Below are 21890 nucleotides of genomic sequence, written 5' to 3'. Positions count from 1 at the left end.
CCAGGCCACCCTCCCATGCCTTGACCAGCCCATTGTTTCCTGCTGTTCCAAGAAGGAAATTAAGATGCAAGAACTGGAGTTCGAGTTTTTCTAAGCGAAGCCACAAAGAGGGCAGTTTAAGGCAAGAGGTGAGCCTGGGCGTGGTGGAAGGGCAGAGAACACAGGACCCACTGCTGTCTCCTGCCTCTGCTCCTGTCCCCACCTCCGCACCAGCATGAGTCCTGCTGTGCTCACCCGGAGCTTAGCTGCACTCCTTCCTCGTTTCTGAACCTGGACTCCTCTACCTCCGGGTAGACCAGCTTGGAGAGGGCCAGAGCGCACGGGGCGGCCATCACAGAGGCAGCAATCAAAGAGGCGGCGTCGATCTGCAAGAGGGAGATGGGGGTTACAGGAGGACGTGGGGGCCAAGCAGTGCGGCCCAGGGCAGCAGGGGCCACTGTACTCAGCCCCACTGGGCTGTCATTATTGTCAGAACTGCTGCCACCTTTGTCCATTATAATTCCTTTTATGTGCAGCGGGCCCCAGGCTATAGTACAGAGCTCATATTTCCCCCAGAGTGTCTGTAAGTCAGGCGGATGAGTACAGTTGACCCTTGAGAAAGCAGGGGTCAGGGACACTGAACACCAGTCAAAAATAGTCAAAAATCTGCATATAACTTCTGGCTCCTCCAAAAGTTAACTACTCATAACCTGCTGTTGACTAGAAGCCTTACCAATACCAGTCAATTAACACATATTTTGTATGTTCTATCCTTACAATAGAGAAAAGAAAATCATGAAAAAGGGAGAATATAGTACTTACTGAATGATATCCCTGTAAAAGTGGGTCCAGATTGTTCAAACTCATGCTGTTCAAGAGACAACTATAGTGTTACCCCATTTTATAAAGAAGGAAACTGAGTCCCCAAAGGATTAAGTCTGACTTGCCTAATATAGAGGAAGACAAAGAATTAGAACCCATCAGGCCTTTTGGGTCAAAGTTCAAAGTTCATCCTTCTCTTCTGCGCTGTGTCCCTTTGACCATTAATACAAGGACTGGTTGGCCACTGGTGGAGGGGTTTGTGATGGTTTCAGACAAAGTTCACAGAACTTGAGAGTTGAAATGGATCCAAGAGGTGACCTAATTCAACCTCGGACTGTAGGAATGTCCTCCCTATATAAGATCTCTTCCTAATATATTTTTATTGATTTGAGAGAGGAAGGGAGAGGGAGGGGGAGATAAAAACATCAATGATGAGAAAGAATCATTGCTCGGCTGCCTTCTGCACGCCCCCTACTGGGGATCGAGCCCGAAACCTGGGTATGTATCTTTGACCGGAATCGAACTTGGGACTCTTCAATCTTCAGGCCAGTGCTCTATCCACTGAGCCAAATTGGCTAAGGCAAGATCACTTTTTTAAAAAATATATATATCTTATTGATTTTTTTACAGAGAGGAAGGGAGAGGGGTAGAGAGTTAGAAACATCAATCAGCTGCTTCCTGCATACCCCCTACTAGGGATGTGCCCGCAACCAAGGTACATGCCCTTGACCAGAATCAAGCCTGGGACCCTTCAGTCTGCAAGCCGACACTCTATCCACTGAGCCATACCGGTTAGGGCGGCAAGATCGCTTCTTGAATACTCACCTCTTCAAGGGAGCCCATCACACCCACTCCTGGGTTGGAGAGCTCTTCTCAGGAAATCTACCTCCCACCACAGCCACCCTTTGGCCCTGGGTCCTGATGTCTCTGGAGCCATGCTTCGAAACCCTTCCCAGCAAGATGGCAGAGCCACCTGAGCCCCAGGACTGTCCCTTCCTGGATTTCTATCCTTGTGGTGGCCCCAACCCCTCTGCTTCCCTGTTCTCTTCCACTGTGTTATTTACCAAATGGGGAAATTAGAGCCAAGCCAAACACATAACAATGGGGAGTGGCTAAGCATTGTCAAGCTGCCATAGAAAACAATGGTTACCAAAGCTTCACAATCACAGGGGAAATGACCACAAAATTGCATATAGAGCATAACCTCAATGATGCGGGAAAGCAGGCTCTGGAGCTATAAGACCAGAAAGAAAGACACCACAGTGCCAACCAGTTTTCGCTGCCCCTGGAAAGCCAAGGGTGATTTTCTTTTCTTTCTGCTTTTTTGTGTGTTTTGAAAATTTCACAAGGATATATATTGCGTTTATAAACAGAAAAGTAAAATAGACTTCTTTTTAAATTTTATAATAAGTCAACTGCAGTCCTTAAATTTTATTTTATTATTTTTTTTTAGAGAGTGGAAGGAAGGGGGAGAGACAGAGAGAGAGGGAAATATCGATGTGAAAGAGACACATCAATTGGTTGCCTAACACCAGAGCCTGGAACCGAGGTACATGCCCTTGACCGGAATCGAACTGGGGACCCTTAAGTCAGCAGGCGATGCTCTATCTGCTGAGCCAAACCGGCTAGGGCTGCAGTTCTTAAATTTTAAATAAAAAGGACAAGAAGGAAGGGAGGTAAATTTAAGCCGCAATGCTGTAAGGCAGTCGTGGCCACAGCCTCAAAGGCCCCAGCTGGACATGTACTGCTCATCTTGAAAAGGGGTGAGTCCTGCCCAGGCTGGGCTCTCTGGGCCACTGGGCCAGCCCATACACGCTCCCCCCCCCCCCCCCGGCCCCCGCTAGGCCAGCTGCTTCTCAGGGCCATGACATCCCAGATACCCGGGCAGGAATGCCTTCTGTTCCAACCCCCAAGGCCCAGGTCAGAGAGGGATACAGGGCATGAGCTCTCCATTTGAATTTTCAAAAAGATCTTTACTGAGGCCCTGGCTCAGTGGCTAGAGTGTCGGCCAGGGGATTGAAGGGTCCCGGGTTCGATTCCGGCCAAGGACACATGCCTGGGTTGCAGGCTTGATCCCCAGTAGGGGGCGTGCAGGAGGCAGCCAATCAATGGTTCTCTCTCATCATTGATGTTTTTATCACTCCCTCCCTCTCCCTTCCACTCTGGAATCAATAAAAATATATTTTTTAAGAAAGATCTTTACTGAGAAAGAAAATACATCCAGACAACTACAGAGCATGACGCTGCCCTGTTTCAGGAGGAGGTATTTCTGACCCTACTATGTCAGAGAAGTAACTACCATGTCTTCAATATCATGCTAATTGCATGATATCGCATTTAATTCTTAAGCTGCTGTGCGATGGGCAGTAATCTCGCCCATTTTACAGGTGTTAAAACTAAGTAGTGGATGTTCACTTGGCCTCACTCCAGACCCCGCTGACATGTGCCCAACTCTTGCACAACTGACTAGGGAGCATCAGTGGCACTGCCCGCTCCTCAGTGTCACCCTGCCCGGCCGTGTCCACAGCTCCTGGCACACATCTTAATCTCCTCTCGCGGTGGCTCCTGAACCAGAGGGGTGGGAAGAGAGACCAGTTCCCAGGATTAGTGAAGAGAGTGGGTGCCTGCTTTAGAGTTTTGGAAAGTATGGTGAAGAGGGAGATGTACCATGTGCAGGCCACCATGAAAGAATTCAGTCAAGTAACCCTCGGGTCCCAGACCAGAGAGAAGGTCTAGATCAGCACTGTCCAAGGCAAATACAATGAGAACCACATCTTTGACTTTAAAGTTTCTAGTAGCCAATTAAAAAGAAACAGGTAAAATTAATTTTAATAATACATTTTAGTTAACCCACTCTATCCCAAATATTATCTCTCCACCCATGTCATCAATATTGAACTTATTAATACGACATATGGACTTTTTCCATACTAAGTCTCAGGGCAGATCTCATTTCAGACCGGCCCCACTTCAAGTGCTCCATAGCCAGCCATGTGTGGCTTCATGGCTCCTGGGTTGGACAATGCGGGTCTAGAAATGTCCAGATATTAGCAATAGGAAGGTGCAGGGCAGAGGGACCCAGAAGCTGAGCAACAATGAGAAAGGAGGAGAGAACAAGAGGGGTCTTCCAGTAAGTCAGAGGCTGAGGGCAGAGCAAGGATACAGTGAGGAAGTGCCTGGAGGAGGGAGTGAAAGCAGAGGGGAGAGGGTGGGAAGAAGGCAGGGCTGTGGGAGAAGGTCCGAGGCTGCTGCAGTGGCGGCCAAGAGCCAGGTGGGGGCAGAAGAGAGCTTCTCTGATACCAGACTTCTCTAGTAGGTGCTTTTCACCTGGGCCAGCTGGGCGGTAGCCTGGAGGCTGCCAGATATAGGCTGTGAATGGAGGCCCTGGTCATCTGGCTGGTCCTGGCAGCCTCTGCACATTCTGTAGAGCTACAGGCAAGTGGGCACCCAGGCCCCTGCTGCCTGGGGCCGCCCTGGACTCCTGCCCGAGAAGGGGAAGGAGAGCAGGATGAGTTGTAAGGCAGGTGGAAAAGGGACAGAGTTCTTCCAGGATTTTAGCCTGAAGTAAGGGCAGCCACATGGATGCAGCAGAAAGAAGACCATTCTTTTAACTGGCTGCGAGACCTAGAACCAGGTTAAGACAGTCAAAGGCCCTAAGTCCTGAAAATATTATGAGTCCTGAAAATATTATGGCATTCCCGCCCCTAATATGCCACCATGAAAAAAAGCTTCGGGAACAGTTTCGAGTTTCCAGTTTTGAAATATCAAACACCTTCCTAAATCAATTGGAGGTGGAGTGGGTGGGGGGTGCACCAGCTCTGATGGACCTTCCCTAAGCCTCAGTGTGAAGCAGGTGACCTCGAAAATTCTAGATGGAAGGGTGCCAGGCCGGAAGACAAAGACAAGCAAACTTCTTGAGGTCACAGAGCCACCTCTCTGCCCAGGCAGCTCTGTGGGGTGTGGAGCTGAGCTGACTGGTGCAGCCCAGTGCCCTGAGGGAGAAAGTGCTGAGGGGCAGTCTGGCTTGTCCCTTGGCCACCCCCAAGGACAGAGATGAGAGGTGGAATTTGGGACCAGAGGAGAGGACAGTGGGGGTCATTCTGTCATCCCTCAACGCATACATACACAGCATCAGGGACAGTGAAAGGCAGACCACAGCCCACCTCACTCTAGGGCAGTGGTTCTCAGCCTTCTGGCCCTTTAAATACAGTTCCTCATGTTGTGACCCAACCATAAAATTATTTTCGTTGCTACTTCATAACTGTAATGTTGCTACTGTTATGAATTGTAATGTAAATATCTGATATGCAGGATGGTCTTAGGAGACCCCTGTGAAAGGGTTGTTCGACCGCCAAAGGGGTCGCGACCCACAGGTTGAGAACCGCTGCTCTAGGGGCTTGTGGCATGGCATTGTATGGATAAATTCACCCAACTCATCCCCTCACTGCTTGACATTTAGGTTGTTTCTTGTTTTGTTTTGTTCTTCTATTGCAAATAATAATAGAATTTTGCATATTTGACCACTTGTGAAAATATTTCTGTATCCCGATATTTCTAACTGGATCAAGGGAAAGTATTTTAAAACTGACAGCAAATTACACTCCCTTTCAGGAGTGTGTTCATACCCCAAAGGAGATGTAGGCACCCAGCAGGGAGCCGGCAATGGTGGCATAGCCTCCGGTCATGACAACGTGGACTTCAGAGAGCGTCATGTCCTCCAAGTAGGGCCGGATCAGCAGAGGAGCTTCGGTCTGCAAGCAGGAAAGGTATCAGACAAACGGAACTGGCCGGGCCAGCACAGGAACCTGGGGAGTTCCCTCCCCACTGGAGTGGGCAGCTCCCAGTGAGTGCTGGGGGTCCCAGGGGAAGAGACAGCAGGTGGGGTGAAGACTGTGGTCTGTACTTGACTGAATCGCTCTGAACATCCGTTGTAGCCTGCTCTGTACAAGGACCCCCAGCCCTGCCACTTGGCCTGATAATGCTCCTGTGTTGAGCTCCTACCACGTCCAAGCACCTCACAGTTATTACTCACAACCTTCTGAGGAGGAAGACATCATGCCCTTTTTTCAGGAGAGCAAATAGAGGATAAGAGAGGTTCAAAGAATGACCTCTTTTCATGCAAAGGGCCAGGAGCAGATGTAACTTGGGTCTAAACTTTTTGTTTTTTTAAAATATACTAGAGGCCCGGTGCATGAAATTCATGTACGGGTACAGTCCCTAGGCCTGACCTGCGATCAGGGCCATCTTCCCCAGCTGCCCGCAGCTGGTCCCGCCCCCCGCTGCCACCCCCACCCCCCACCCCGGTTCCCTATTCACCATCAGGTGATCGATGCCTGACGGCTGGAGGAAGGGACCAAGAGGTCAGCTTTTCCCACCCACTCGCCAGCCCCGCCCCTGCCACAGGTGGCCAGCATGCGATTGGAGCCTGCTGGCTGGGGAAAGGGACCAAGAGGTGGTCAGTGCGCCCCAGAGTGACTGGTCCAGCAGTTGTTTTGGTTGTTCTGCTGATAGGGTCAATTTGCATATTACCCTTTTATTATATAGGATTTTTATTGATTTCAGAGAGAAAGGGAGAGGGAGGGGGAGAGGGAGAGAGAGAGGGAGAGAGAGAGAGAGAGAGAGAGAGAGAGAGAGAGAGAGAGAGAGAGAGAAACATCAATGATGAGAGAGAATCATTGATTGGCTGCCTCCTGCACATCCCACACTTGGGATCGAGTCCACAAACTGGGCATGCGCCCTGACTGGGAATTGAAATGTGACCTCCTGGTTCATAGGTTGATGCTTAAACCACTGAATCATGCCGGCCAGGCTGAGCTTTCAGTGAAGCCTGGGGGTTGCCAGAAAGAAAGGCAAGTATGCCTTTTGGTGACAGATGGGCCTGGATCTTGGAATGGTCTGCAGAGACTCGCCCTCAGGAGGGTCAGGCCTTCTGAAAGGGAGGGACTCAGGACTAACCATGCCTTCAGAGTCACACTTACTATGAAAAATACATTTTCAGAAAGAGGAAGGGAAAAGAAAGACAAAAGGATGTAGTAGAAAGAACCCTGGTCAGGAACTAAAACAATGGGATTCTAAGTCCTGGCTTATCTTGTTGGCTCTTAGCCAGTCATTCCTACCCTTGAGCCTCGGTTTCCTCGTGTACAAAAGGGGAAAGCTAGATTCCATCTCTAGGATTTGTGCGTCTCTAAGCTGATGAAGGCAGCCTAGGCCCAGAGGAGTAGGAGGTGCCAGATAGCATCCTCCCTGGCATGACCCAGATGTGCATCCCTGAGGCAGCCGTCTTTGGTGACCCCGGGAGAAGGTTCAATGGCTCTTCTACTGACTAAATCAGAGCTCCAGGGACCCAGAACAGCTGGTCTCCATGGGAGGCTGCTGACAGGCATGACAGCAGGAGGTGCAGGACCCACCTGGCTCACAAAGATGTTTCCAGCCACACTCAGGGTCTCAGGGGCGGTGGTGCGCATGGTGACCTGCATCAGCCAGGCAATCTAGGAGCAAGCAGGGCTGGCATCAGCAAGTCCCAGAGGCAGAGAGAGTCGGGAGTTACCTTACGAGGCTTCCTTCCAACTCCCAACCCACGCAGGAGCCCCCCCCCCCCTACATTTCCTCCAAAAGGTCCATTCATCTTCCCCTTCCAAACCTCCATTGATGGGGACTTACCATCCATGAAAAAAGGATTCCTTGGTCAAATATATTTGAGAATTACTGTACACACACACACACACACACACACACACACACACACACACACCTTGGAGATTACTACATATTAGCTCAGTAAAGGCTCTGACAAGTCCCGCACAAGACTTGTTTAAATTTGTTAGCATCAAAAAAAAAAAAAACCCCAAAAACCACAAAACCATTTTACTGTGGGATCCCTTTACCTAGAAGCATTTATTAAGCTGCTATGGAACCAGAGTTTCGTGAATAAGGCTTTGGAAACGCTATATTAGAAAGTTCTTCCTTTCAATCAAGATGAAATCTGCTTCTCTGGAATTTCTCCTCACTGCTGGTACCTCCCAAACTGCCCCTTCCCTCCATGTTTGGAGACAGCTATCCTACCCTCAGCCTCCTCCACCCGGGCCTTCTCTTTCCCAGGCCCGTCATCCCTACCTCCTCCAGCCAGTCCGTGGAGCGTAGGTTCGGCCCTGCACTCTCTCTGATGTTCAGTTTGTCATAGCCCCTTGGCTAAACACATTCTCCAAACGGAGGCGTCTTTGCCTCCCTCGTGCCACACTCTTAACATAACCGCAGGCGGTTTCTGCATTCCCGGCAGCCACCTGACGGTATTGGTTTATTCTGAGCTCAATCAGCTAAAAACTCATAATCTTTGGCCTGGTGCAATGCTGTCTCCTGCATCCTGATTTTGTGCAGCAGATATTATGAACATAAGCACAGGATTTGGCATTTACACCAGCTAAGTCTGGCCAATGTAGCCCCTGCTCCGGTCTCACAAGATTTTTTGGTATGAATTATTTTTCCCCCTCTAACATTTCTTCTCAACGCACCCTCAATTCTACAAACTTCCCTCCCACAAAGATTACCCTGGATTGTGGTGCCATGTCTGCCTAGTATCATGACAACAGACTCTGTGAAAAGATATTTGGTTAGCAGTAGATTTGAGAAAGGCTAGGGGGTTGGGGGAGGGTTTGAGCCATGGGAGCAAGGCATTCTGGGAGAGTGTGAACCCCCGGAGCAGGTGTCTCTGGGAGAGCCCAGGCCACGGTGTTGGGACTCACCTTCAGGATCAGCCACTGCATGAGGCCCAGGTAGTAGAGAATGGACATGACACAGCTGAAGAAGACAATGATGGGCAGAACCTGCAGGAAGAGCGGAGGCCCCGGGTGAGGGGCAGGTGGGTGGCTGGGACCAGGCAGGGCCTCAGGGATACCTACCAGGCAGCCTCTCCACCCAAGGCCTTGCCTCTCAGAGGCCTGACAGCGTCAGGGAAGCAGCTCTGCATTCAGTGCGTGGGATTACATATGTGGCCTCTCCAGAGACACGTCTGTCCCCTCCAAATATTGACCATCTGCCCAGCCATCCCTCCTCCTCCCCTCACCACAGACGAGGCCTGAGTTGTGGTAGAGAGGCAGGAAAGAGTCCACCACTTTTTATGGCCTGTAAAACGAGCATAAGATGTCTTTCTCTAGCGCTTTTTTTTTTTTAAATCCTCACCTGAGGATATTTTTTCCATTGATTTTCAGAGAGAGTGGAAGAGAGAGGGAAAGGCAGAGAGAAATACAGATGTGAGAGAAACACATTGATTGGTTGCCTCCTGCACGAGCCCTGACCAGGGCATGGGCTGGGGAGGAGCCTGGAACTGAGGTCCATGCCCTTGTCCGGAATCACACCAAGGGCCCTTCGGTCTTCAGGGCGACGTTCTATCTGCTGAGCCGAAACGGCTAGTGTTCTTTCTCTCTCTTTGCACAGTGTCTGTCCTTGGCTGTGAGCTCACTCCCTGGCCCATGACTCTGGCTTCAACCTCCCTCCTGTGCTTTGGGCCCGAGTTAGGAGCCCCTTATCTGGCTCAGAATGAGACTCCTCATGGACCTGCAACCAGCGTTTCCTCCTGTCACCTCGTTCCCTATTCCCAAGCTTGTCACTTCTCTTTTCTCACTCTGAGCCTCACCAATTCTTCCTTCAAAATTTCTTTCCCAACCATCACCCCGTCTCCTGGCCAGGGCCCCACCCCAGGGCCCCACCCCAGGGCTGCCTCACTGCAGGCTGATTTCTAGTCACCAGGACAGGCAATAACGCACATGTGTCTCGGGGGAGGGGGAGTTTAATAACCTGATGTACAGCCACACAGTGGAGCACTAAGGCTGGGAAGCGAGAACGAGGCAGCTCTCTCTGCAATCATTTCCAAGAGAGTCGTTAAATAAAAAGGGAAGGTGGAGAACAGGGTGCTGTTCTATGTGTAGACAAGGGTGGGTGGCATTGTGTGCGCTCCTGTGTGGGCACGCAATATCACTAGAAGGATCTGCAAGTGCCTGGGATGGCAGCTGCCTTGCAGAGGGAACGGGTGACTTGGGGGCGGGTGGGGGGTGTTGGGGGGTGGGAGGGAGACCCACTTTTTACTATATCCCCTTTTGTTCTGTTGGAATGTGTGATCTGTTCCAAACAGGTTTAAAATAGTAAGTCGGGCAGAGTTGGTAACAACATGGGAGCATTCTTATGCTAAAATGGCAAGTGGGAGAGCTGGAATATCACAACCATTGAAAACATTAAAAGCAGTTCACCCAGCCGAAACCGGTCTGGCTCAGTGGATAGAGCATCAGCCTGTGGACTGAAAGGTCCCAGGTTCGATTCCGGTCAAGGGCACGTACCTCAGTTGCAGGCACCTCCCTGGCCCATTTGATGTGTTTCTCTCACATCGATACTTCTCTGTCTTTCTCTCTCTCTTCCATTCTCTCTGAAAATCAATGGAAAAATATCCTCGGGTGAGGATTTAAAAAAGAGGAAGAGGAGGAGGAGGAGGAGAAGAAGAAGAAAGAAACAGCAAGGAGAAGGAGAAGGAGAGGGAGAGGGAGGAGGAGGAGGAGAAAGAAACAGGAGAAGAAGAAGAAGAAGAAAGAAACAGCAAGGAGAAGGAGGAGGAGGAAGGGGGAGGAGGAGGAGGAGGGGAGGAGGAGGGGGAGGAGGAGGAGGAGGAGAAAGAAACAGCAAGGAGAAGGAGAAGGAGGAAGAGGAGGAGGAGGAGGGGGAGGAGGAGGAGGAGGAGGAGGAGGAGGAGAAAGAAACAGCAAGGGTAAAAGCTCTGAGGAGAAGCTGCTATGTGGAAAGGAAGAGGGGCTGGAGCAGAGAGGGGTGGAGGAAGGGTTGTTGTTGTTTTTAAGAAGAGAGAATCTTGAGCAATCAGAATCAGGCTCTGGTTCAAAATGCACGGGGATGACAGAATGGCCCTGTGAGAACAGAGACTGCCCCGGGCAGCTCCCCTGGAGACCAGACAAGATGAGGGGTTTTCCTTCCCTTCTCTTCCCTTCCCTTCCCAAGGAGGCTGTGGGATTTATCTGGACCTGCTCCACTTGGCATCTGTCACCGGTGTCACTGCCGTGGGGGATGTCGCCTGACAGGGAACACGGGCACTGTCTGGATAAACCCTTTCCTGCCCCGTGACTCCCTGTGACTGCCTGGTGCTGGACACACCCTCAGCACGAGGGGTGCTGACATCACTCTGCTGTACCCTTGGAGTAAAACGCACGGAGGAGCACGTACTGTCTAGACAGCTTGTCCAATTTAGCATGCGAGGCGACTGCTCTGCAGGTTGGCAGGGCTGCGGAGAAGGCTGGAGCCAGGAAGGAGAGTGCCCAGGGCGCTGGACCCAACTGCAGAATGGCTTTCTCGGGGCAGCAATCAGAGACATTTCTCTCTGAGAGATGGGGATCGATGGTGGAAGGGAGGCTGTCTTTTGGATTAAATGGTGACTGTCTAGGGAGGGAAGATGCATGGGAGAGAAGAGAGATGGGCCTGATCTTTCTAAGGTGGGACATTTAATACTAAACAAGGTCCCTGAGGCCAATAGGACCTCCCAGCCAGGAAACCTCACTCCACCAGTGGGACACTGAGACTGTGAGATGCTGGTTACCTGCCCAAGGTCACACACCTGCCAAGAGACAGAGTACCCCCTGCCCACCAAGCAGCTTGCCCAGACCCTGCGTGACCCTGAGGAGCTCTAGTCTGTGCGAGCCCTGGGGCCTCGTTTCCCTGTTTCGGGGGCAGCACCCATCTCCTCCAAGGGTAGCCTGAGCCCAGGGTGTAGCTGCCCCAGTAAGTCCTGACCACTGCTTTGTGGAAACTCAGAGCAGGCTGTGCCTGCCAGTACCAATGTTCACCCATAACTCAAGGGAGAAGTACTTCTAGCTCTTCTCAGCAAATGGTTCTCAAAATGTGGTCCCCGGACCAGCAGCACCACCTGAGAATTCATTAGAAATGCAATTTCTGAGGAACACGCCCCCGCCACCTGTCCAAAGTGGGCCTCTCCAGACACTGCTGGGGCTGTTGATCTGGACACCGCCCTCTGAGAGCCACACCTCTGAGCAGATGTCATGTCCTCACCGGGAAACAGATTCCAAAGACAGGACTGAACCCATTTGGACAGAGCCCTGCTGCTTCCTCTTCCTGGAGGGAGCTGAGCAAACTTTACACCCCCAGCCCCCAAGCCCAAGCACTGCAGCCCCAGGCAGCGAGGAACCACAATGACCCAAAGTGAGAAGATGCCTCAGGCTGATTGCTGCAACCCCAGCAACTGACAGAAAAGCAGATAAACTGGACATGCCTCCTGACTTTCTGCCGACCTCACACCCACTCCTTACCCTGCCCCTGCCTGTTGGAGTCTCCTTCGGAGGCCTCTGCAGATGCCACACTCTCTCAGAGTTCTCCTGGTTCAGAGGTCCCAACTCCCTCCTTTGCATCCCAAGTTGGTCTCCAGTTATTTCCCAGCCCCTCCCCTGAACATGGTCATTACTAAATCCAATGGTACTTTTTTAAAAATATGCTTTTAAAAATTTATTTTAGAGAGGTGGGGGGGTGGGGGGAAGGAAGAGGCATAGAGAGATAGAAACATTGACGAGAGAGAAACAGCATCAATCAGCTGCCTCCTGCATGCCCTCTACTGGGGATAGACCCCCACAACCTGGCACCTGCCCTGACAGGGAATTGAACCATGACTTCTTGGTTCCTAGGTCGATGCTCAACCACTGAGCCACAGCAGTCGGGCAATCCAATGGTACCTTTCAGTCCTTATTTTATTTGGGGTATTTTTTGTCCTTGTCTTACTTACTATTTTTTTTTCCCCAAAATGTGGCACTGCTGACCATTGGGGATTGCAGAGGCTGCATCAGGCAGACACCTGAAACCCCTGGGAGGTGAGAACATTTCCTTCTCCCTAGGGCAGCGGTTCTCAAATGACCCTTTCACAGGAGTCGCCTAAGACCATCGGAAAACACATCTATAATTACATATTGTTTTTGTGATTAATCACTATGCTTTAATTATGTTCTGTGATGAATTGAATGTCAGTAAAAAATTTTAACAAGGATGGGGGTCAAGGATAGGTAACCAGGCATAATTCCAAGTCTCCCACTCCCAGACATCTGCATGTCAAGGTCCTGATTAGACACTTGTAACTGTAAATCAAGGACGTTTGTGGTTTCTGTGAATAAAAGCTCGCCGAGCACAAAGCTCGGGGCTGTTACAGGAGGGGCCTGTGGCAGACGCTGGCCAGCTCAATAAATCCTCGCTTGCTGTTTAAGACCTAATTGGAGTCGGTGGTCTTATTCTCACAAATGTTGGTCCACAACATTTGGAGGCCGCAGTGAGATACCCGGCAGGGGTGAGAGGGACCCCCTATTTAGGGCAGGAGGTTCTCACCCAGCGGCAGGGGTGAGAGGGACCCCTTATCTAGGGCAGGAGGCTCTCTCCCATCCATCACCGGGCAAGCGGCGAGGACTTACTGAAAAATCCTGCAGGAGGTAAGGACAGGAGGCGCCTGGGTGAGATCTCACAGGGGAGTCAAGGGGAGGGCTGGACGCAGCACTACCTCCTGACTCCAGCCGGTGGCCATGACGGTGGCCACGGCATCTGGCAAGTGTGACTTTCGGTTGCACAGGACTTGTCTGTCTGGTGTTTGTTGTCTGGTGTTTGTTGTCAAAATGGGACAGTCGTTGTCTGCTTCTGTGTGCTCCCCGCTGCAATGTTTTCTTAAGCATTTTCAGGACTTCAAGAAGAGAGCCGGAGACTACGATTATGATGTTAATGCTTTTGATTTACAGCGATTCTGTGAACGGGAGTGGCCCACTTTCCAGGTGGGGTGGCCGGATGCAGGGTCTTTCGATCTGACCACTGCCTACCGGGTCCATCATATCATATACGGCCGCCCAGGGCATCCTGATCAAATTCCTTATATTCAGGTTTGGGTTGACGTATTGTCCAAGAAACCCTGGTAGATGAGGGCATGCCTCCCGAGGGGAAAATCGGGACAGAGACAGACAATTCTTTTGGTTGGGCCCCAGAAGGGAAAGGCTCCCCCGGTCCTTCAGGGAGAGCAGGAAGAACCCATTAGCCGGCTGCTCCCTCCCCATGCTCTCCCAGCACGGATCTGGGTGAGCCCCGGCCTCAGGCCCAGGCCACACCACCAGCTCTTGACCCAGAGCCCCTGCCTCCCCCGAGGCCAATTGTCTTCCCTCTGGACCCACCGAAGGGAGGGGCTTTGTCGTCCTCCAACCCCTTCAGTCCGTTCCATACTAGACAATAGTTCAATTTGTAACAATGAAATTGGGGGGTCACCACAACATGAGGAACTCTATGAAAGGGTCACGGCATTAGGAAGATTGAGAACCACTTCCCTAGGGCTTTCTCAGAAAGACCTTGTAAGCAGCACTGCTGAGCTTAGCAAGCGGTGCACGTTCCAGAGGCCGGAGTGTTAGTGAAGGGATGAGCAGACATGTGCTCCAGCTCAGCCAGACCCAGGAAGGATGCGGGACCCTGAGGGGAGGCCATCATGTGGGTGGAAAGTTACCAGAAGGGAAATAGAGCCAAGGTGGAATGACTAATCAAAATGATCCAGCCAGGCTGCCACCTCCACTGTGCTGGACTCCAGGCCAGGGGCGGTGGGGACTGAAGGACCCTCCCGCAGGGGCTCCACTTCCTGGAGGAGTGACGAGCTGGACTGTGGCCCAGCTGGAAGCAGCTTGGATTCTAAAAATCTGAGGGAGCCCAGAGAAGACTTCCCCAGGCTGACATGGGCCAAGGACCTTCGACCAGGTCCACATGATTCATGGAAAGAACCAAAAGAAAGCTTCTGAGTCTTCTATTCGACTCAGCAACAAAGCCACTCCTACACTGAGGATAAGTCCCAAGCCTGGCAAGTGTGGGTGTTCATGTGTGTGTGTTCATGTGCATGTATGCATGTGTGCATGTATATGTTTATGTGTGTGTGTGCATAATGCAGGGAGGAGGGAAATTTGTGCCTCGTGAATCTTGTGAGAGAGGGAGTTCTGTGGCCAAGGGGCATTTGTCTGAAGTCCTCCCTCGCCTGACCCATCTTTGCTCAGAAAGCCCTGGCTAATCCACTGACAGTCTGTCCAAAGGATAGGGCCTCACAGCGGCCAGGAAACAGTTATTGTTTGACAGGAAAATGCTGAGGCTGGTTAATGATAAACCTCCCTCCCTTCCTTGGTTTTTCTCTCTTAACACAACATCCAATCTCAAAATGTTTAGCAACCATGAATACGATTTAAATGTATTTCTACTGCGATTAGGCATGCTCTTTGGAAGGGAGGTATGACGTCACTGACTACGTTCTGGGACTACAGAGGATGGCTACGTTCCTAGAGCTGGGCTGTATATCGCACCTGCCAATTACTCCCTCCCCGATTCCCCCTATGCAGAAAATTGTAACCAGACACTCCGACTTCCGGAGAGACCAGGGTCCAGGACCCCCTGGTACCTGGTGACCCCAAATGGTACCTGGTGGGCATGTACCACCCGAATCACCCCCTGCATATTCTCCCTAAACCTCCAGCCCTTGGCCTGGCTCTGCCCTAACTTGCTGGGCCACTGTGGCCAGGTCACTGCTCCTCTGGGGTGACCCCCTGTAGTATAAAGGGAGGCCCAAGATCGCTGAGCATCCTCGTAGCCTGATGGGCTATGAATTCATGGTTCTGAAGGGTGCTTAGGGGAGAGATGCAAGTTGCAGGTCTGTGCACATTCTTCCAGAAAGGGAGAAAAGAGCAAGGATGCAGCTAACAGAACTAAAAGCAAACCGCTAAGCCAAGCCATCCTCCTGCCAGGGCCCCTCCCAGCAACCCCCGCCCAGAACCCCCGCCCATACAGCTGCTTCTAGAACCCCCCGGCCCAGGCCTGGGCCAAACAGCTGGCTCGGGCTCCCCACTAGCTGGAGGTGCCTGGAAGAGGCTGCTAAAGGCCTGTGGGCCAACAGTCAGCTGACCTGAAAGGCAAAGACATCCTTGATCAGAGCTTCCCCAAACACGAATTTGGAGCCGGCCTTGGTGTAGCTCAGGAAGGTCTGAAAGGAGAAAACAAAACAAAATGAAATCCAGAGTGAGCCCATGGGGGAGGGAGGGAGGGAGGGAGGGAGGGGAGGGAGGGAGGGAGGAGGGAGGGAGGGAGGAAACAGTGGCAGGTTGGTCCCAGGACGAGGCCCCCAGGCCTTGGCCTTGTAGGGGCTGGACACCACGTGGCAGTGTGCGTCATTAAAGCCCCATTGATGGCCACTCTCTCCAGAAGATACATCCTTTCAATAAAGTTTAAAGAAATGCTCTGAGATGAGAGTTATTTAGAGAATAAATAAACAACAAAGGGAGCCAAACAGTGATAGGTGAGGCGGCTGTCAAGGGCTGCCTCACCTGCCGGCCTGCTACCCCCTCCCTCCTGACCAAGGGCACAGCCCCCATCTGTCCCTGCCCCAGGCTCTTGGCTTTGGTGTTTGAATCTGGCCACACTTCCACAGAAGACCTTATTTAGGTCCGGAACTTGCATTGTGGCTGCAGGGACAAGTCACTTCTCCTGTCCAGGGCTGAGTACTGGATTAACCTTTTGTCTTCCGTAATTCATATTTTACAAAGTAAGTCATGATGGTTGCACAACAATGTGAATAAACTCAATGACATTTAAAAATGGTTAAAATGGGCCCTAGCCAGTTTGTCTCAGTGGATAGAGCATCAGCCTGCAGACTGGAGGGTCCCGGGTTCGATTCCCGTCAAGGCACATGCCCGGGTTGCGGGCTCAATCCCTAGTAGGGGGTGTGCAGGAGGCAGCCGATCAATGATTCTCTCTCATCATTGATGTTTCAATCTCTCTTTCCCTCTTCCTTAATCTCTGAAATAAATAAAAATATATTTAAAAAATAAAAATGGCTAAATTGGTAACTGTTACGTGTATTTACTAGAATAAAAAATGAAATTTAGAAAGTATAACTTCAATAGACTAAACATTGTCTTTAAACACACACATACACAAAGTAAATAGTTTGCAATTTTCTAAGCACTCCCAATACACATTCCACATCACTGATGGCTGCCAAGGACCGCATGCCTCTCTCTGAGGCATGCTCTGAGGGGACTGCTCTGTCCGGGGGCACCAGGACTGAGGGAAGTACCAGCTGCACAGCCTAGCCCCCAGCTACCCACTTGGTCTGGGGCCCACTACACACCAACCATCTTGGTCCCAATCCCTCTCTGAGGCCTCACCTCCCACTGTCTCCCAACAGAATGGTGTCTCATTCCCTGGCAACCCAAGATGCCCTGGGAAGCCGGGCTCCACGTACACACCTGGATCTGGTCGCCCAGCCACTTGAATGCAATAAATCCAGGTTCTGTTCTGATGACAAAGAGGCCAAGTATAAACTGTAGCCCAAGACCCCAGGACACAGTGCGCCAAGACACCTGCCGGCGATACAGAAAGGTCCTGGTGAGCTCAGCTCCCCGGGGGCACCCACCGGGGACAGGGTGGGGTGAGAGCAGAGGCCAGGGGGCTGCTCTGAGGGGCTACGGGCGCTCAGGATAGGGCTGGACCCAGCCAGGGGTTGGACCTATTGCCAGTGGTCACATCCTTCCTGGAGTTCATAATAGGCCACACCCTTGGCGGCAGTGAGACTGGGGCAACAGGCAGGAGTGGGCAGGTCTAACCGAGGACCCATGTAAGCCTTCACCAGCTTTGGGCATGCCATGGCACTTGGTCCCGGGTCATCACTGGGTGGGCGGAATTGTAGCCTCAGGGTCGGGCCTCAGTGTAACCTTTGTCTGCCTGGACCCTCCCCCCATTCCTCCTCCATAGGCAGGGACCCCGTTGCCCTAATCTCCCTCTGTCAATGTTCTCACTCCAGCAGCAGGGAGCAGGATGCCTCTCAGCATTTAATGATTCCTTAGTGGTGATCCCCAAACTCAGGAGTGCATCAGGATCTCTGGGGGGCCTGGCTGGAGCCGGGGGTGAGAGAGGGGGGAGTGGGGAGGAGGTGAGGTGTTAGCCACACTGTGAAACCAGGAGGGGTCCTGATATTGGGGTGGTTGCATTGCCAAGGAGGCAGTGGGAGACAAGCCTGACAACTAAGCACTCACTGCGCGGTGATGCTTTGAGCAGGCAAAGAGGATGCCAATGAACACGCAGACTCCTGCAAAGGACACCAGCTGCTCAGGCCGCTGGGAGGTGTCCAGAGCCAGCCACAGGACCAGGCCCAGGAAAGCAGCGAGGGCTAGACCCCTGCAGGGGAAAGGCAGAAAGACATCACCCTCAGCATCTTCCCCAACCCCACACAGGAGACCACCTGGGCTCCAGGAAAAGCACACTCAGGTCTGGTGGGAGGAGAGAGCTGTGTGACTTCAGGAAAACCACCTAACCTCTCTGAGTCTAATTTACTCACTGGGAAAAGGAGGCCAAAGGCTCCCCATTTCTCAAGGTTGGGAGGGGACTAAATACTAAATACAGTGAGATCACATCCCACCATTATACACTCTGTACGTGTTGTTAGGCCCGGCCGGCACAGCCAGTGGTTGAGTGCTGACCTATGACCCAGGAGGTCAGGGTTTGATTCCCAGTTAGGGCACATGCCCGGATTGCAGGCCCAACCCCCAATATGGGGCATGCAGGAGGCAGGTGGTCAATGATTCTCTCTCATCATTGATGTTTTTATTTCTCTCTCCCTCTTCCTTCCTCTCTGAAATCAATAAAAATATACTTTAAAAAAATTCTCTGTTGCCCTGGCCGATGTGGCTCATGAGTTAGAGCATCGGCCCATAGACTGAAGGGTCTCAGGTTCGATTCATAGTCAAGGGCACCTACATGGGTTGCAGGTTTGATCCCTGGTCCCAGTCGGGGTGTATGTCTCTCTCACATCGATGTTTCTTTCTCTTTCTCTCTCCCTTTCCTTTGCCCTCTCTCCCTCTTTTCCCCCCTTCCAGTTTCTGAAAATCAATGGAAAAAATATCCTTGGGTGAGGATTATTAACAACAACAAAATCCCCTGGGGCTACCTAAAAGTAATGACACCTGGACCCTAGCCCAGCCTGCTGATTCAGACTCCAGGGTGGTCACCCTGCAGCTAGATGTCTCACACATGTCCCTGATGATCTGATAGGCCCTCCCTGCCCGAATGAGCTGGGATCTCTTACTTTAGGAAACTTCCAAAAGGCAAGCAGGGTGGATTACTCTCCCCATAGCACAGGAACTGGCTGGTGGGATGGCCCGAGGCCCTGCTCACCCAGCCCTGGCTGTGCCCCCAGAGCTGACTCAGAGGCCCTCAGTCAATGTGCCCCGCTCCTTCTCACCCCGCCCTACCTGGGGGCTGTGAGCTCACTCACCTCTTAAACCAGAGGCTCCTGCGGCGGGAATACCCCCAAGGTGTGGCACACCTCAGCAGGTTTGGTCCCAGCCGCTTCTTCAACAGGCTGTAGGCCAAGAAGGCCAGGACCACACAGGTGAGGACAAACAGGGGCAGGGCCCTCTGGAAATTCAGGATGCAAGCAGTCAACAGGAAGGCCCCGAACGCTGGCAGTGGGAGGGGAAAGTACAAGAAGGAGGGTCAGTGATGACATGGGTCTCTGCGGGCCCCTGCAGCCCCGCCCTCCGGCTCCAACTGCCCCATCCAGAACTTGGAGGGCAGGAACTTCACCCAACCCCTCTGAGCCTCAGTTCCTCACCTGGAAGTGCGAACAATCATCCCTCCTGTGCTGAGGGTTGTTACTGAGGTAACTGATAGAGTGGTGTATAAGGGCTCTGCAAGCTGCAAAGTGTTGACCAAACGTGAGCGAGGAGATGTGTTCGGAAGAAGCTAGAGCCAGTGATGGCAAACCTTTTGAGCTCGGCGTGTCAGCATTTTGAAAAACCCTAACTTAACTCTGGTGCCGTGTCACATAGAGACATTTTTTGATATTTGCAACCATAGTAAAACACTTATATTTTTGATATTTATTTTATATATTTAAATGCCATTTAACATAGAAAAATCAACCAAAAAAGTGAGTTCGCGTGTCACCTCTGACATGCGTGTCATAGGTTCGCCATCATTGACTGCTAGACAGTGTGGCCTCTTCTAGCGTCGAAAGAGTGCCTGCTATGCTCCAAGCTCATTGGGTTCCAATGAGGACAGAGTGAGTGAGTCAGATACTCCAGGAAGGCGTCCGCTTATTTGTGCCAGGATTCCCTTCTGAAGTATTAATCGGTGACATTTTCTTCCTGGAATTTCCTTCTCCCCCTTTGCCCTCCTCCCCTTCGAGGAGCTAAACCAGTCTGTTCCAGTCTGCTATGCCTCCAGAAAGGAATATGAGCCCGGCCAGTGTGGTTCAGTGGTTGAGCATCGACCTGTGAACCAGGAGGCCACAGTTTGATTTCCAGTCAGGACACATGCCCGGGTTGCAGGCTCGATCCCCAGTAGGGGATGCGCAGGAGGCAGCCGATCAATGATTCTCTCTCATCATTAGTGTTTCTCTCTCTCTCTCTCTTCCTCTTCCTTTCTCTCTGAAATCAATAAAAATATTTTTTTTAAAGAAAGGAATATGATAGTAGATAGTAGATAGATAGTGGATAGTAGATAGAGGGGAAATATCTCTCCCTGGCTTATGAGTTTCAAAAGCCAGGGCTCTTGAAGAATGGGAAGATACGCGTAGCCTTTCCACTGGATAAAAGATGTGAGATGAAACACTGTAAGTGTAAGCTCTACTCGACCCCCTCTGCTACCAGACTAATTGGAGAGTCTGCACTTGGCTTCCTCCCACATTTATGTAATCGTCCTTTCGTTCCCTCCTTAATCTCAAATGCATAAAAGAAACTGCAAACTGTTAGTCTCAGAAGTATTTTTCTCAGTCCATGGAGATCTTGCTTGCAGGCAGGCATATCTCTGTTTGACTCAAATAAAGTATCATAAAAACTCTCTACAGGTTTGGATGTTCTTACATCGATGCAATATCAGCCCTTTCTCATCTGTCCAGCCTCATCCTCTGGCTCCTTGTCTAGAACATTACCCTCTGGCCACACTAGGCTGTTGATCAGCTCCCTGTTCACATCCTGTCCCTTTTCACTCTTGCTCCTGGGGTTCCTCTGCATGGAGTGCCTCTCACTCCTTGTTGTCCTTCCCCTCCACCTGGCCAACTCCTGCTCAACCTGTGAGACTCAGATGCCACCTCCTCCTGGAAGTCCTCCCTGATCACCCCCATCCTTCCTTGGTGCTCCCAGATGGCAAGCTGCACTATGTGGACATAGTTGTTGTCCTCTCCCTAACTGATCAGAGTGCCTTGGGAACAACATCTGGTCTGCCTTAATTCTGCTGGCCCTGCTTCTGGCATGCTCAGCCCTGAGCCGTTGCTCAACAAAGCTCTGTTGAATTACTGGGTAAGTGAACGACCCTGCCCTGAGACATGGATGGCTGGGGTGGAGATGGCTGAAATGGGTGGGTGGGGTGGGTGGGGCTGGGCCCAGGCTCACCAGTGCAGAGCAGGCCTATGCAGATCCAGCGGAACAGTTGTGCGTGCTCCCTGTAGAAGCGCCTCACTCTCAGGGCGGCCTGCAGGGTACTCCTAGGGAGAAGACCAGAGGGTCCACAAGTGGCCCCCAGACTCCCGTCCCCATGGGGATCCTCAGCACCTCCAGGTAGAAGCTGCTCCAATAAAATGGTGACCTGGGGTGAGCCAGGCACTGGCCTTGACATCCCACAGTGAGGAAGAGCAACCCCAGCCCAGAGCAAACTGAGGAAAGGCTCAGGCTACTCAGCACCACCCGAGTGATAACCCTGCCTGCAGAGCTGGAGGGGAATGGCCTGCCAACAGGAAGAACTTACCAGCAACCAGCTACCAAACAACGTGCACAAATCATGCCGGCTGCCTCCCTCCTGTCCCATGGAGCAAGGTGGAGAGGCTCTCACCTCTGCATTTACTCCCTTGGGACCCGGGACACTCCTCGCTGAGTCAGTAGTCCTTCCGGAGATGTGGGGACAGCCCTCTTTATGCTCCAGCTGTGACCCCACTGCCTTCCAGGCCCAGTGCAATGCCAGTTCTTGCCTGGTAATTTGGTCACTGGCCTAGCCCTGCAGTAGAGGCTGGAATCTGAATAGCCGGTGGGGTCCCACAGGCTGCACACTCAGAG

At 51.7% G+C, this 21890-nt stretch overlaps 1 protein-coding gene across 3 annotated transcripts in view; it reads right to left on the bottom strand.

Annotated features, from left to right (window-relative positions):
* SLC28A1 (solute carrier family 28 member 1) overlaps window positions 1-21890 on the bottom strand; it is a 47454-nt gene that overhangs the window by 8132 nt on the left and 17432 nt on the right. For all 3 annotated transcript variants that reach the window (XM_036306275.1, XM_036306274.1, XM_036306276.1), the window contains exons 4-12: window positions 21234-21325; window positions 19115-19301; window positions 17877-18018; window positions 17091-17204; window positions 15749-15826; window positions 8541-8621; window positions 7209-7289; window positions 5427-5552; window positions 235-365 (exon numbers count right to left, since the gene is read on the bottom strand). In XM_036306275.1, the coding sequence (XP_036162168.1) occupies window positions 235-365; window positions 5427-5552; window positions 7209-7289; window positions 8541-8621; window positions 15749-15826; window positions 17091-17204; window positions 17877-18018; window positions 19115-19301; window positions 21234-21325 (1032 nt within the window). The remainder of the gene's footprint in view (window positions 1-234; window positions 366-5426; window positions 5553-7208; window positions 7290-8540; window positions 8622-15748; window positions 15827-17090; window positions 17205-17876; window positions 18019-19114; window positions 19302-21233; window positions 21326-21890) is intronic.

This window comes from Myotis myotis, unplaced genomic scaffold (assembly GCF_014108235.1).
Source record: "Myotis myotis isolate mMyoMyo1 unplaced genomic scaffold, mMyoMyo1.p scaffold_m19_p_40, whole genome shotgun sequence".
In the NCBI taxonomy this organism is placed as follows: Eukaryota; Metazoa; Chordata; class Mammalia; order Chiroptera; family Vespertilionidae; genus Myotis; species Myotis myotis.
This window is presented reverse-complemented; position numbering and strand designations above follow the sequence as displayed.